This window comes from Mastigoproctus giganteus, chromosome 12 (genome assembly GCF_048544385.1).
Source record: "Mastigoproctus giganteus isolate SK-2022 chromosome 12, ASM4854438v1, whole genome shotgun sequence".
NCBI classification, from domain to species: domain Eukaryota; kingdom Metazoa; phylum Arthropoda; class Arachnida; order Uropygi; family Thelyphonidae; genus Mastigoproctus; species Mastigoproctus giganteus.
The window spans coordinates 172,365,962-172,383,122 of record NC_143586.1 but is presented as its reverse complement, the minus strand read 5'-3'; the positions used below and the strand labels follow the sequence as shown (position 1 = coordinate 172,383,122).

Sequence of the window (17,161 nt, the reverse complement as noted above, 5' to 3'; positions counted from 1 at the left end):
AAGAGAGATTGCTGAGGCTAAATGTGAATAAGGCTCCTGGGGCGGATGAGATCTATCCAATTGTATGAAGAGAAGGAGCAAAAGATGTAAGCAAATCTTTATCAGTAATTATGAAAGTATCCTTTGATTCAGGGGCAGTTCCTATGGACTGGAGAGGTACAAACATATAGTAAGTACTGTGTACAGGTCCGAAAGCCTCATTTTAAGAAGGAAGCAGATCTTTTAGAATGGATGCAGAGAAGAGTAACAAGATTGGTGGATGGAGCAAAAGGGTGTTTGTTTGAAGAAAGAGTTTCCATTTTGCAAATTGTGGCATCTGGAGGCTAGGTGAATGGATTGTGTAAGCTAAAGTTTGATTGTATCCTTACTCTTGCTCAAACAACATACATGAGTGGGCATAAATTTAAATGGAAGTAGGGTTGCAGGAGAGAGATATATGGAAATTCTTTCGGCCAACATGTATTTTAATGTTGGAACAAACTTCCATCTGGTGTTGTGGTGGAAGCGGATAGTGTAAATAAATTTAAGGAAGAACTAGACAAATTATTAAAGGGGATGGAGTGATGATATGCAAAATAGGTTTTTTTTTTTTGCCAGTACTAGCATTTTCTTACCTCTTTTGCCATGCCACTCCAATTATATGGCAATCTTTCTTTTCTGTGCAACAGTGTCAAAAGCTTTTCTGAAATTTAATTATATGAAGTAAAAATTGCTTTTTGTATATACTCCCTCTTTTACTGTGTAATAGTATTCAATCAAACTGGTCAGACAAGAACTCCCCTTAACAAATGCATGCTGTGACTGCCATATAACTGCATTCCTATCTAGACGATCCTGCATTACTTGTTTAACCAGCGACTCCATTATTTATCCTGGAAGAGAAGTCAAGCTTACAGGTCTGTAATTAATCACTCCATCCTTTGATCAACATTTGTGAACTTCCCCTTCCAGACCTGTACATAGTACTTGTTGTGTAAGTGCTATTACAGGTCTGGAAGGGGAAGTTGGCGCTATGGATTAAGGGATGGTTGAATTGAGAGAAGATAGAGTGACTATTAATGGGTGCTGCTCTTCTTGGACTTGGGTTATTAATGAAGTCCCCTCCCTCAGGGTTCAGTGCTGGGCGCATTGTTGTTTTATATATTTATTAATGATAGTGATAAAGGCATATTGTGCTTAATGCCTAGTCTTTAGATATATGAAGGTTGGCAGGGTAGTTGATCACAGTAATCAGGGTATGCTACCTCAACAAGATCTAGACAAATTGAGAAGTTTAGGCTGAGAATATTGAAAAATGCAGAACTTCATGTGGAAAGCAGTAATGCCAGATTAACTTACCAGCTGTGTGGTACCACACTCAGGGCAGTGGAGAATGAAAAAACCTGGGTGTTGTCGTAGTCTTCTTCCCCCCTGGGGAAAAGCATAGATCTGTGTGTGGTCACAGTAACTTCAAATTAAATTTTCAACTTGGTGGGTTTGCACTCTTAATGCTGCTAAAGGTAATAGCACCTGGGGTTGTGATACAGGGGTAGTAATGCTGTACTAGCACATGGGATACTGTCAGTTATATACAGTATTTTTACCAATAGTTATAACAAGGTAATTTTCACTATACAAATCAGTGGTCAGTCCATATCTTGAATACTGTATGCAGGACTGGAAGCCACATTTTAGGAAAGATAGTGACTCGTTTTGTATGGATACACCAGAAGGTAATAAGATCAGTATGATCCAAACTTTGCACTAAAAGTTTGGATCATACTGTTTAACGTCTCAAAAGGATTAAGAACTTAATTATTGGCATATTTTGGCGTTTATAATATTTAAATGGCATGTTGCATAGGTTATCTTTATCACACTACTTGAAATGAAAGCATTAAGTTGTGTAAGGGGGGTTAGAATTGATTTTTCACTAATACACTCTAATAATCATACATTTTGCAAATATTTTCTCCTCTGCTTCAACAGTGACTGCAAAATTAAAAATAGAGATAATATATGCAGATAATAGGGAATAAGAGTATAGAAAATTATTAGAGAGATTTATAGAGTTCTCGATAATACTACAACTGAATAATAGAAATTATATAAAGAGGCATTTATGCTGGGGGCAGCCTGGGTGCTAAGGGTATTCATGGCCAAGAAATTCTTGTGATCTATATATAGAGTGCTTTTTGATTAGTAACTAACATTCTATTTAAATTTTATTTTCTTTCTTTCTCTATTCAGTTTATTTAAAGTAGTTCTTTATTTGAAGAGATACACAAATAGAATTCAGGAAGGAAAGTAGCCTTTCTTTTTCTTAACATATATATTAGTAAAATAATAAGAGGAGTATACCTCAATATAGTGCGTAGAACCCTTCCGTATGATACCCTCCAGAAATTAAAACGGAAAAAACGAAAAATCGGCAAACTTACCGGTACATTAGAGTAAAAATAAATAATTAAATAATCAATTTAACACAATACAAATCAATTTAAAACAATTAAAAATCAAATTAACGCAATTAAAAGAATCAAACGAAAATATTCAAAACGATTTTTCGTTTTGAATATTTTCGTTTGATTCTTTTAATTGCGTTAATTTGATTTTTAATTGTTTTAAATTGATTTGTATTGTGTTAAATTGATTATTTAATTATTTATTTTTACTCTAATGTACCGGTAAGTTTGCCGATTTTTCGTTTTTTCCGTTTTAATTTCTGGAGGGTATCATACGGAAGGGTTCTACGCACTATATTGAGGTATACTCCTCTTATTATTTTACTAATATTATTATCAACGTAGAACATATTGAGTAGCACAGCTCTGATTCATACTATCTTAACATATATAATAAGCAGGGGGCAAAGCCCCCTTGTTTATTATTTTTTTTATATTTATTATTTTTATTATGCTGGTGTCCCATCATGATGGACATACCTTCACTCTTGCCAAGATTTGGCTCGAACCCAGGTCAATCAGGCTGGCAGTCCAGTGTCGTAACTACTGGACCCTTGATGGCCCAGCAGTTAGGACACGGGACTGCCAAACCCTATTATTATTATTATTATTAACATTAATTTTAGTAAGTTTATTAATATTGTTAACAACTTGGTTGGATTTGGATTAGATTATATTACATTAAAAATTAAGGTAACTGAAAACCAAAAATTAATAATTCAAGTAAAGAAAAGTAATAGGCCAGCCATGTTATTTTTAATTTTGCAATTACTTAAGAAATGGAAGAGAAAACATCTGCAAAACCTGTGATTGTTAGACTCTGTTGATAATAAATAGATTCTAAACCCTGCACATGTAAAGTACTTTCATTTCAAGTAATTTGATCATATTTTTTGGTTTTAAAGGTAATGCAAAAAAGGACATCTCTCAGATTAAGGAAAGATTATTTTCGACTGGATGTCAAAATGTAATCTGCTAAAGGAAAAGGTTACTACCTAGCTTGTAGAGTCAAAGAATTTGTATGTTTAAAGAAAAATTTGTGGAATTTCAATGTAAATATTGAAATACTGTAATTTTATTTTTTAATTTATTATTTTATCATTTAAAAATTTATTTTTTATTTATTTATATATATTTTTTTTTATTATTGATTGTAGTTATGACAAGCTTTGCATCTTTATATTGTTCTGCCATTTGGATGCTAATAACAGCATGTCATACAGTATATTAGCATTAGTAGAGTTACATGATGCAAGAAAGCAAGCTTATACAGCATCAGCCAGAAAAAAAAAAAAAAACCTTCTCATTTCACCGATCCATTTGGTCCAAATGCCTGTCCAATTCTGCCTCGAATTTATTTAAGCTATCAACTTCCACAACAACAGATAGAAGTTTGTTCCAACAATCAACTACCCCCTGTCTAAAGGAAAATTTCTGCATTTATACCCCCTTAGGTTTGTAACCTGAGCAAGAAGAAGAATGCCATCAGCATTGAGCCTGCTCAATCCATTCAAGGCCTTATACACCTCAATCAGATTGTATTGCAGGTGCCTAGTCTCCAGACACTGCAATTTGCAGAACTTAAGCCTTTCTTTGTAAGAGCACCCTTTTGTTCCCCCTCACCAGTCTTATTGCCCTTCTCTGTACTCATTCTAGCAACTCTATATCCTTCCTAAAATGAGGCTTCCAGACCTGTACGCAGTACTCAATTTGTGGCCTGATCATTGCCTTATACAAGGGGATAATCACCTCCTTATCCTTACTCGCAAAATTCCTGTATATTATTGACAAGGCCATATGATCTACTCTGGCAGCCTGTTTGCACTGTTCAGAAAACTTCATATCTGACTGCACAATTACCCCCAGGTCTTTTTCATTCTCCACTACCCTGTTTGCAGTACCACAGAGTTGTACTGCAATCAGAGTACTGTTCTCTGGAGTTACTGCTACCCATATGCAGTACTTTGCATTTGTCAATGTTAAACTTCAGTTTCCACTTCTCAGCCTATGTACCCAACTTTTCAGATCCTGTTGCAGCAGCATACTGTCAGATAATGTCAGTAGCTGCAACAGGATCTGGAAAAGTTGGGTACATGGGCTGAGAACTGTCATTAACAACCCTCTCAACCTTTCTGTCTGCAAACTTTGACATTAAGCTTAATGTAATATACCTTCAATATCATTGATAAATATACAAATCAACAATGGTTCCAACACCTAACCCTGGGGGACACTACTAATAACATTAGTCCATGGAGAGAAGTATCCATTGATTACCACTCTCTGTCATCTCTCACTCAACCATCCTTTTATCCATTGTAGCAACTACCTCTTAATGCCATACTGCTCCAGTTTGTACAGTAGTCTTCCATGTGCAACAGTATCAAAAGCTTTACTGAAATCCAAGTATCATACCAAAATTATTTTTTGCATCCAGTTTCTTTCTGACCATGTCATAGTGTCCAATCAAATTTGTCAGACAAGACTTCCCCTTAACAAATCCATGCTGTGTCTGAATTATTACTACTGTCTTGTCTAGATGATCCTACAATGCTTTTTTAACCAGTGACTCCATTATTTTCCCTGGAACAGAAGTCAAACTAACAAGTCTGTAATTACTCTTTGATCCCATTTGTGAATTGGAAATACATTTACACATCTCCAGTTTGTGGAGACTTCCCTTGAGTTCAAGGATGCTGGCTAAGGGTTTGGCTAATTATGGCTAAGGGTTTCCTTACTTCCTTTGCCATCTCCTTTAATATAACTGGATAGATCCCATCCACCCCAGGTGTCTTTCTTATGGTTAACTTCAACTATTTTTCTTCCACTTTGCTCTCAGTTATTACTAAATCATTTAACTTCCTGTTAGATTTTGATAAACTTCTGGCCCTCCATGAATAACTCATCACGTGTGAATGTAGATGCAAATTACTCATTTAGTTTGCAGCTATCTGAGAATGATCATCACTAGTCAAACCATCTATGTTAAGAACTAATCTGATTCATCCTCTTCCTTTTAGACAACTTTCTTTACTTTTTATATAAGTAAAGAAGTCTTTGCTGTTTTTCTTTGCATCCATTGTCAAAGATTTCTCATAATCTGCCTTCGCTTGCCTAACCTCCTTTTTTGACTCGATTACAGAGTAGTTTATGTATACCATAGGCTTCTGTGTCGGCAGAAAATTTATATGCATCCTCTGATGCATATAAATAGTTCATCTGAGATCCATTTAGGCCTAAACATAAAACAGTATTTCTTCGTTGGAACAAAAAGCTTAGTAACTTCCAAGATTATTTCCTTGAATTCTTCCCATTTAGAATTTGCCATTAGTAACATCATCCATTGGTCCCTTTATCTCTAAATACTTAATGCATGAATAATTGCTGCTGATTACCAGATCACGAGTGTTGCTCCCTCTGCTTGTCTCTCTAACATGCTGCTATAGAAAACAATCATCCAATAAATCTACAAAAGCTTTGCTAGTGTGGAAGTTCCAGTCAATATCTGCGAAGTTAAAATCCCCCATTAGAAGACACTCTGATTTCTCAATATAATTGTTAATTGTACTCATCAGAGTCATTAGGCCTGTAACAAACTCCTACCTTCATTTTTGCTTTCCCAGTGCTTATGTCACACCAAACTGACTCAACATTGCACTGTCCATCTATGTGTTTCTTAACTAACAGCATAACCCCTCCTCCCTTCCTGTCCTATCTATCCTTTCTGTACATATTGTACTCCCCAAATTCCAATTATGCATTCTTTATATCTGTGTGACACCATGTCTCTGATTTCTCAACAATATCTGCCTTTGATATGTTGACCAGCACTTCAAATTCATCAAATTTATTTACTATACTCCTAGCATTGGCGTACATGCAAGTATACATGCACCTGTTCTTATCCTTATTTACTCTAACAGCCCATGTATTTACTTATTCCCTGATGACTCCCAACAGTTCTTGTTCCATAATGACTCCCAAGCTAGCAGTTTTTCGACCTATGTAACATTGCCTTGAATTTGCATATTTGCCACCTAACATTGCCAAGAATATTTGCATCAGCAAATATTCTTTCCCCCTTTCTGCTTAAGTGTATCCCATCCCTATAGAAGCAATGTTTCCTGTTAACAAGCACAGACCACGCTGAAAACAATTCTACCACGAGCCTTTCACAATCTTTCCAGGACCAAATTTATGACAAGGCTCTCATCATATGCTCCCTCCTATCGTGTCTGTTTAGAATTGCAGACACTTTCAAATTTAACCCAAACTCACCAACTTTTTTTCAACTTTGAACAACATTAATGTAGCAAAACAACATAATAAGATTTTCTGCGATGCATTATGTAGTCGTGAAGAATTGCAGATAATAAAATTGATGCTCCATAATGCAAATTGCTAGTCTTTTTCAACAACAAAATCAAGTTGTTGTTTTTTTTTTTTTTTTTTTCTTAAATTTTTTTTCCATTTAAGGAGAATTTTATAATCCATTATAGTTAACTGACCATTCTTTTTCATCTGTGTTAAATTTTTTCCATTGCAAGTTTTTCTGTCCAAGTTTTTATCCTCTGGAAAAATGGAGGAGATATAGTCACCTAAACAAGTGGCCTCATGTTTTTGCAATATTTCCGTCAAATAAGAAGTGACTAAACAAAACAAATGTGGCAAGGTAATTTCATTGCCTATGTATAATATTAATTAATGCAGCCCAATTAGTTTTTATGACAATTAATGTACGGTGACATGCACAGTATCTTATGTAAAGCAACTCTAGAACTTTAGTTCAACTCCACTGTGGGACACTGTTAAGAACTCTGTAAAATGACCAGAAATGTGTGTAATGTTATGTTTGAGTAGTTATTGTGTATCATTTAGTTGTTTCTGGCCACTTTGCTACCAGGAAGGTGATCACATGGAAAGAATGCCCAATGCCTGTCTACATCACAAGGTGGTTCACAACTAAGCATGAGTTGGCCTCAGGTACTACAGGCATTCTGTCCTAAAAGGTGAAATCACGCACCCACTGTAGATTGTTCTATACCAGTAAGTGCCAGCAAAAATCTCGTACCCACAGCTGCCCAGGCTAAGGGTGACAGCAAAAAAAAAAAAAAAAACTACTATGTGCATGTAGAAATATATATATACATATATATAAAGAGTTAATGTATGCATAATTGTATGAAACTGAATAGTTCTATATTTTTTAAAGAAATACCCATCGGATTGTTTTATTTTTTATTTATTTATTATTATTATTTTTTTAAATATGCCATTATATTCCTCTGAAATAGGCGCCTCCGTAGCCAGGTGGGAAGGAGCAGCAGTGCGTAGCATACGCTTCTTGATTAGACCGGGGTTCGAGCCCGTCACCACCAAATACGGGGATGCGGAAAGGTCAGGGAATGACCACCGCATATCACGGAGCAATATGGCCTTAGTTGCTAATGCTCCTAAAAACCAAATAACAAATAACAAACAAATCCTCTGAAATATTTAATTCTGAGCATTCTGAAGAGAGCCTCTCTAAATTGAAATTTTACTGTTAATTTCTTGTTGTTACATCATTGCAACACCAGGATACCTGCTCACCCACTGATGAGAAGCCAGTAAGCTCCTAAACAGTGCCATATGGATGATGGTATCCGCTGAGAATAAGTAACAATAGTCTTCTCCTATGGTGAAGTGTTACTTATTCGAGGTAGTGCAATATCATGGCAACTCATTGTGAAAGTATTCACAATATACTTAATGAAGTCAATATACTTAATAATGCCAATTTATAACTACTTAAGTAGTTGGCTATGTACTGAAATGATGTAATTGCACTAACTTGAACGTTAGTCCACTCTTTACATAATCTGAGGCTTTAGCCCTAAACTATATTGTTACTTGTTGTTAGTAAGTTGTCCCATGGCTTAGAAAGCATATCTAGTTCACTGGCCTAATAGACTAATGGCTGTTGATTGGCCCCCATTAAATTGAATGGGTCGCTTCAAGCAGCATTGTTTGTTTGATTGTGCTGCCAAACATGGTCTTGCCACCTATTGTCATCATTAAGTATATTGCACCATGCTGCACGCGCAGCATGGTGCAATATGCTTAATGATGCCAATTTATAACTACTTAAGTATTTGGCTATGTACTGAAATGATACAAGTGCACCACCTTTGGATTTTGAAGTAATACACAATTTTTAATATTTTCATTAATTTATTGAAACATTAAAACAATAAAAATTCTTTCTTTCAAAATACAAGTACTTTCTTCCACCGATCCTGAAACTTTGGCTTGGCTCTACACGTAAATCAGACAAACTTGACTTAATTAAAATATTGCATGTATTCGAAAATTTGGTGAGCAAAAAATTTATTCCCATGTGCACCATCTTGCGAAATATCCTGCCAGCACCCATGCTACATTAAGTATAAAAATCAGTTTGGAAATGCATTTTATTTTAATGTTCACCCCTCTATTTCTTCTTTAGATTTGATACTTTGGCACAGTTATTACCGTTAATGTTTTACTTAATTTTCAGTGGGAATAGAAAATTATATTGTATATAATTTTATTTATATACATTGTAAATAAAGTTATAATTAAATATATAGAATTATAATTAAATTATAGTGTATATTTCAGTTTACTTAACCAGTATATATATTTATTTATCAGTGAACTAAACTAAATGTTTAACCATATTTCTGTTTATAGTGTTTTGAAATGGACAGATTTGAGGGCTATGACAGTGAAGATGATATTGTGTATAGGGGACTTGAACTTATAAGCCACAATAAACTTTGGGCAGGTTTGGTGTTTAGCAATTTGGAAAAGAAGGATACCTTGCCACCATATATTAAATACAAAATTAGAATGGCAGCAAACAAGGTTGATACCACAAAAAAACTGGAAAGCAAGTAAGTAATATTTGATCACAATTTTATGAAAAATTGCTTCTGAACTGTGAATTATAATTAAAATAAATTTGGTCTGTTAAAACAATTAAAGTGCTATGATTAAGAATATCGTAGCATATTCTTAAAATCGTAGCACTAAGTTAACAAGGAATCAGGAAGGTGTTGTCAAATGATATTGAACTATTCATTGTGAATTGACCTGAAATTTACAACTTTTTTTGCTAAACCCATTGTTAAATTTAGACAAGGTGTGACAATAAAGTTCCTGGATTAGTGCTGTACAGCTACGTTTCATGAATTTTGAAAATAAATGGAAGTACAGCAGATTCTCGATTAACTGGGATCAGATTAACCGGGACACCTCAAGACTCCAAATTAAAAATAAATAAATAAATAAAAAATCAACCATAAATAAAAAAAATTCAAGTAATAACTAGAATAGGTATAAACAGATATTTTGCAAGTCGTAAATAAGTGACAAGCGGCATTATAAGTCTTCATTGGGAGATTATTGTACCTATTATCTTGCAACCCCTGCTGTCTTCACACATGCCGCTCAAAAAAAAACAAAAAGAAGAAGAAAAAAGACAAATGTTTAGTTTGTTTTAGTGCATCGCGTCAGTTGTTATGTTCCGTTGCAGTGCAAAAGGACAAATTTTGTTTCGTTATTTATGTCAGGAATATTGGAATTTTTTTTTATAGTAACTTTTTTTTTGTTTAGAAATTGTGAAAACGATGGGTAAACGCAAAAGAGTTGCGTTTTCAGTTAAGCAAAAACTTGAAATTATTCAAAAGTTTGAAAACAGTGCATCCATTAAATCTCTAAAGAACCATTATAATGTTGGTGACTAAACCATACGGAACATCGTAAAAAATAAAGGGAAGCTATTAGATATAAAATCGACATTGTAAAAAAATATGGGAAAGCTATTAGACTTAAGATGGACATCGCAAAAAATAAAGGGACGCGGTAAGTTTTTTCGTTTTTTATCTATCACCATATTTTTTATGTAGATTGCTGAACATTTTTCAATACAGTAAGTCCCCGACTTACTCAACTACGGATTTACATAAATTTTTTTTCTCTCAGTTTTTTTTTAGGATTGTAAAATTTAAAACAAAAATAATAAATAAATAAAATAAGCAATCAATAACAACGCTCATGGCATGCAGAAATTGCACAAGTGAGATGCGGAGTAACAAGCAATAGTGTGTTTTCCCCCCTTAACCCTGTGAAGTTCTTTTCAGAAAATTTCGTTTTGACCGTTATCATGATGCCGACTAAGAGAATAAGTGACAGCGCTACTAGTAAATCTACCAACAAAAGAAAAGCCATCGATTTGGATCAGAAAATTAAACTAACGAGGATGTATGAAAAAGGCCAAACATTAACAAGCATCGCACGGAATTCAGATTTGTCAATATATAGTTGCAATATGTTATTAGTCATTCCCGAGTTATGTAAAACTCGACGAAGTAAGAAGTCCTGGAACATATCTCTTACGTATGTCGGGGACTTTTGTAATTTTGGATTAACCGGGAAATCGATTATCCGGGATTTGTTTTTTACCATCTATCCCGGAAAATCGAGAGTCTACTGTAGTATGTTGTAGTTCTAACTTCCTCCAACAGATGATGGTATAGAGATTTTCCAGTAGGCTGGCAGTTTCAAGTAAAATTTAGTAGCATTAATGTTAGTAGCATTAATGTGCCAGCTTGCAATTTTGCAATGAAGCAACAAATAAATATCAGATTTTGCTTTAAACTGGAAAAGCCTGGATCAAAAATGTATGAAATGTTAAAAATTGTTTATGGTGATGAAATATTAAGTCATACTAGTGTCATTGAATGGTATAAGCAGTTCAGAGATGGATGTAAGGACGTTTTGTGATGACTCAAGTAATGGACATCTCTTAACCTCTTGAAATGAGAACAGAGTTGCAAAAATTTAAGAAATTGTGGGAAGAGGTCACTATTTGACCTTCATAATGATGGCTGATCAGTCAGATATGATATAGTAGATAATACGTCAAATTCTGCATGAAGATTTAGGGAAAAGGAAGGTCTGTGTCGTATAGCTTCATGGATGAGCAGAAGCAACAAAGAGTGTCATCCTCCAAAGACTTCATCCAGAATTGTTAAGGCAATCATAATTTCCTTTTCTATATCATCACTTGAGATGAGTGTTGCATGTTGCAGTACAACCCAGAGACAAAGCATCAGATCATGCACTGGACTTCAAAATCGTCACCAAAGCACAAGGATTAAGACAATACTGATATGTTTTTTGATAAACTGGATGTGTTTTGCAAAGAACTTGTACTGAGAGAGAGAGAGAGAGAGAGAGAGAGAGAGAGAGAGGTCAGTGCTGCATTCTACATACAGGTGCTTTAATGACTAGTGAACCACATTTTCTAGGTGAGGCCACAATTTCGAGGGAAAGGCAGCTGGTTCTAGTTGCACGATGTGTCTCTGCCCATTCTGCACTTGTTGTGAAGACATTTCATGACATTATACAGATGAAACATTCACCCTACTCTCCCAAAATTGGCTTGAAAGGGAAAAAAAATTCAGGATGTTGAGGACATAAAGAAAAACGTAACAACTGAACTAAACATCATCTTTTTGGATGCATTCAATCCGGTGGTTATTACTTTAAATAAAAATAAAATCAATTTTATGCACCTTCACTTTGTGTTTTATTTTTTTGCACGACTCCAGGAACTTTATTGCTACACCTTGTATATGCGCATGTAACTATTGTCTTCACCATATGTCTATTTGCATATAACAGAGGAACTCCCAGTAGACGGGTTTTCATGAAATTTATATTTGGGCCTTTAAATAATATTTGTTGAGCCATTCTAAATTTCATTAAAATTGTACAAATAGAAATCTATAAATTATTATTTCTTTCTTTCATACAAATTATATGGAAAAACAAAATTCATAGATTAAATTTAGTTTTATTGTGGTATTGTTAGCTTTAGGCAGAACATACCCAATTGCATGTTGTTATGTAAGACTCATGAATGTGGTGTCGATTGTGAAGAGATACATGTATACGAAAAGAAAATAGACCTAAAAGTATGGGAGTAAGAGTAATAAATATTATATAGTTGTAATTAAACTTGATGCTAAGTTTAGAGACCATAAAACTATAGAGTTTTATTAAGCATTTCTTAAAGTATGTATATATTAAGTGCAGTAGCATCATTAATACACAGCCATTTCTGAATTAACAGAATATTTATAAGGCGGCATCGTTTTAAGTTATATCTCATATTGTGAGTGGCTTCACAACGAGTTGCCATGATATTGCACTGCTTCGAATAAGTAACGCTTCACCTAAGGAGAAGACTGATGTTACTTATTCTCAGATACCACCACCCAGACAGCACCATTTCAGGGCTATTTTGTATATCTGTGGGATAATAACTCAACTATCCATTTGTCTCTATTAGACTTAGAAAAGCAAAAAGGTAGAGGGAAAGTAATAGTAGTTAAAGAGGAAAAGAAACGGTGTAGAAGAATGAAAGGGACAGTAACTCCTTCAACTCGCACCACTCAAAAACTCAAACTCCTCGAATAGGCAACACTTCCCCAGTGGGGAAGACTGTTGTTACCTATTTTTGGAAATTCTGGACATCATCAGGCTCCCCCTGGTGCCGTTTCAGGGCTATTTGGCCCTTCTTCTGTGGGTCGGTAGATACCCAAGTGATGCAATGATGGCAAAACAGTTATGAAGTATAACTCCACAATATGAAAGATGCCTGATGGTGTATGATGTATTTAGATTAAGATGCGTTTAGGACTAAAGCCTCAAGCTGCGAGCAAGTTTAGACTATGTATATATTAAGTGCACTAGCATCATTAATACACAGCCATTTCTGAATTAACAGAATATTTATAAGGTGGCATCGTTTTAAGTTATATCTCATATTGTGAGTCCCTTCACAATGAGTTGCCATGATATTGCACTACTTCGAATAAGTAACGCTTCACCTAAGGAGAAGACTGGTGTTACTTATTCTCAGATAGGTACCACCACCCAGATGGCACCGTTTCAGGGCTATTTGGCCCATCAGGCATCTCTCATATTGTGGAGTTATACTTCATAACTGTTTTGTCATCATTGCATCACTTGAGTACCTACCCACCCACCAAAGAAGGGCCAAATAGCCCTGAAACGGTGCTGTCTGGGTGGTGGTACCTATCTGAGAATAAGTAACATCAGTCTTCTCCTTAGGTGAAGCGTTACATATTCAAAGTAATGCAATATCATGGCTCCCTACTTTACATCCTTAGGCATAAAGTAGAGTAGCAAAAGAATTCATTTCTGTGTTAAAGTAGGAAAAGCATGAACCACATTTGTCCACCTGATATGAATTCCTTAAGCTGGAGGTGGTGGTGTAACCCACTTTTAGGAAAGATTTTTCTTTTTTAATTTTTGGTAAAAGTAATGGGTTTTTTGTTTTTTTTTATATTCTGCTTAAATAGTACCAATATTTCATAACAAATTTCTGTGTTCATCATTTCTAACTTTTTCAGTTTTAAAAATATATTAATATTTTTATAATATGCAGTGTGTTTTACACCTTTTATATTAAAAAAAAAAATAAGTAGACTTTGCAAAAAAATAACAAATTCCTATTAGACATAAAATAGAAAGTGTCTTAGTCTCTTCCTTTTTCCAATTTAAAAGGCATGAAATTTCAAACTACACTTATTATTATTATTATGGAGGGTTGATTCAGCCTTTTGATAATGATTTTGACAGTCCTTTAAAACTACGAAATTCCGTGCTGCCACCACCAGTTGTGTTCTCTTTGTTTTCCCTGCTCATCGCAAGGCATCACAATTTCTATTGAAGTAAAGTCCGCTGCAAAACTGCCAAGTCAATCTTGTTCCATTCCTCTGGCAGACTTTTCACAAACTTTCAACAGTTCTGGGGCATCGGTTTCCAAGAGCTCTTTTCAAAAGTCTGAATGCGCAAAAATCCATAGGTGCAGCATCAGGTGATTTACCAGGTATGTCTTCAAACGGAATTGAACAAATACCTGTCACCACTTCCATTCTCCGCAAAAAAGTACGGGTGGAACGTGACTGTGGCTGGATGCCTTATTCTGGTGTACCCAGACCTTTTCAGCATCAGAACCGTACAATGTGGGTATTTCTCGTTCAAACAACGGCTGTAGAACTTCAGTCTGGTAATACACCAAGTTGACTTTCACGTTTTTAGCAACTCTACGCAACTCAAATTTGCCATTATAACAAAAACCGGCTACAACCATAAAACCTCAGCCAGAACTTTCCTTGCACTGATGCGCCCATGTTGGGAAGGCTTTGTCACCCTGTGGACGGTAATAAATTGCCCGAATTTTTTTGCAATAGGAGAGGTAATTTCCACCTTTCAGCTGCCAGATATTTTTCGTAGAGTTTTCGAGCATTGATCTGCCGCTCTGCAATGTGCCTTGCTCCTAGGTGGTGTACGAGGCCCTTGTGCTTCTTCTCCAGTTGCAAATTTTTGTTGATTATGCAACAAATGGTTGACTGGGATGTTCCCACACGTGACACTATAGCTCTTTGGGTTTTTGGATTTTCACCGACATCGAGCAACTGCACTTTTCGTACTGATTCGTCCCCCTCATTTGACTTGGAGCAGGGTGCAGTTTCTTCGGTGTTTTCCACCCACTTGCAGCAGCTTTGCGGAATTTTCCTTTGCTATTCAAAACCTTATGGATACCAAACTTCGATACACTAAAATTTTTCGACTTGCACCTATCAATAATTTTCGCATAACTGTACTCTTCTTCGGAAAAGTGCAGTTATGTAACCTTCCACCATGGTCCAATTTCTGAGGCATGTCGACGTTAAAACAACTTCTACAACTGATACACCTGTTCATAAGGTTTGGGACTGCGCCTGTGGGAAAAAAAATTTACATTGCTACCATACGTCACAAGCAGGATTAATGTCAAAATCCTGTTGTGAATCAACCCTCTGTATTAGCCATATGGTGCAAGGAAGCCTCAGGCTTATGCTACACCAGCCAAAGAATTCTGAATTACCAAGAGAGAGAGAGAGAGTCAGAAGTAGAAGGGAATCACCAAGAAAGAGAAGAATGATGATATCCAGCTAAGGACCCTGGGTGTGCAAAGCCCATACTCACCAGATGTGAGCCCCTGGGTTTTGCACTTATATTGCTGCGTATGTGTACTCAATGTTAGTTTCTTCTGTTTTAGTATACTTGCAAGAAAGCAAGCTTATACAACATCTGAAAAGAAAAAAAAAAAAGAAAAAAACTTACAATTTCACCTATCAATTCTCTCCAATAATTTTCTAGTTCTAACTTGAATCCATATAAGTTATCCATTTCCAAAACAACAGATGGAAGTTTGTTTTAGCAATCAACAACCTGCTAGGTAAAGGCAAGCTTCCGCAGATCTATTCTGCAACCACCCTTTTTCAATTTGAATTTATGCTTCCTCATAAATGAGGTCTGAGCATTAGCATTGAGCTTTCTCAATCCATTCAAAGCCTTAAACACATCAATTAAATCACCTTGCAGACGCCTAGTTTCCAGATGCTGCAATTTGCAGAACTGAAGTTATTCATAGTAAGAGCACCTCTTGTTCTCCTCACCAATCTTATTGCCCTTCTCTGTACTCATTCTAGCAATTCTACATCCTTCCTGAAATGAGGCCTCCAGTCCTGTATGCAGTACTCAAGGTGTGGCATGACCACTGCCTTCTACAAAGGGATAATCACCTCCTTATTCCATTTATATTTCTGTATATCATTGACAAAAACCCCATTTGCTGTCCTGGCAGTCTGTCTGCACTGCTCAGAGAACTTTATATCTGACTGTACAATTACCCCCGAGTCTCTTTCATTTTCCACTACTCTGAATGTATTACCCCACAGTCAGTGTGTTACTCTGGGGTTATTGCTATCCATATGCATTACTTTTCATTAGTCAAGGTTAATCTTCAACTGCTTTTTCTCAGCCCATCTGCCTAATTTTTATAGATCCTGTTGCAGTAGCATACCATCATTACTTGTCATTAACCACCCTGTCAATCTTTGCATCAACTACAAACTTGGACATTAAGCCTGATATGCCTTCATCAGTAGCATTAATAAATATAGAAAACAACAATGGGCACAGCACCAGATCCTAGAGGACTCCACTAATAACATTTGTCTATGAAGAGTAATGTCCATTGATAACCACTCTGTCTTCTTCCACTCAGTCATCCTTTTATCCATAGCAGTAACTTGCACTTAATACCACAATGGTCCAATTTGTACAGTAGTCTTTTATGTGCAACAGTATCAAACCTTTCCTGAAATTCAAGTACACTAGACTCTCAATTTTCCGGGATAGATGGTAAAAAAAAATCCCAGTTAATCCAAAAATACAGATGTCCCTGACATACATAAGAGATACGTTCTAGGACTTCATAATTGAGTCGAGTTTTACATCACTTGGGAATGACTAATAATATATTTCTACTATATTATTATTGAAAAATCTAAATTCAGCACGATACTTGTTAATGTTTGACCATTTTCATACACTGTTATTGTTTTAATTTTCTGATCCAAATCGATTGGTTTCCTTTTGTTGGTAGATTTACTAGTACTGCTGTCACTTATTCTCTTAGTCACACCATGATAATAGTCAAAATTAAATTTTCTGTAAAGAACTTCACAGTATTAAGGTGAAAACTCACTATTATCGCCCCATGCTAGCTCACATTTTACTAAAGCACGTTTCTGGAGGTCACTACCATT

General features: G+C 35.5%; 1 protein-coding gene across 1 annotated transcript in view; it reads left to right on the top strand.

Moving 5' to 3' along the window:
* Positions 1–17,161, top strand: part of LOC150077598 (phospholipid-transporting ATPase ABCA1-like) — a gene marked incomplete at its 3' end in the record, with an annotated part of 856,770 nt that overhangs the window by 270,092 nt on the left and 569,517 nt on the right. The window contains exon 13 of the mRNA XM_090386943.1: positions 9,159–9,361. Coding sequence (XP_090243069.1) covers positions 9,159–9,361 — 203 coding nt within the window. The remainder of the gene's footprint in view (positions 1–9,158; positions 9,362–17,161) is intronic.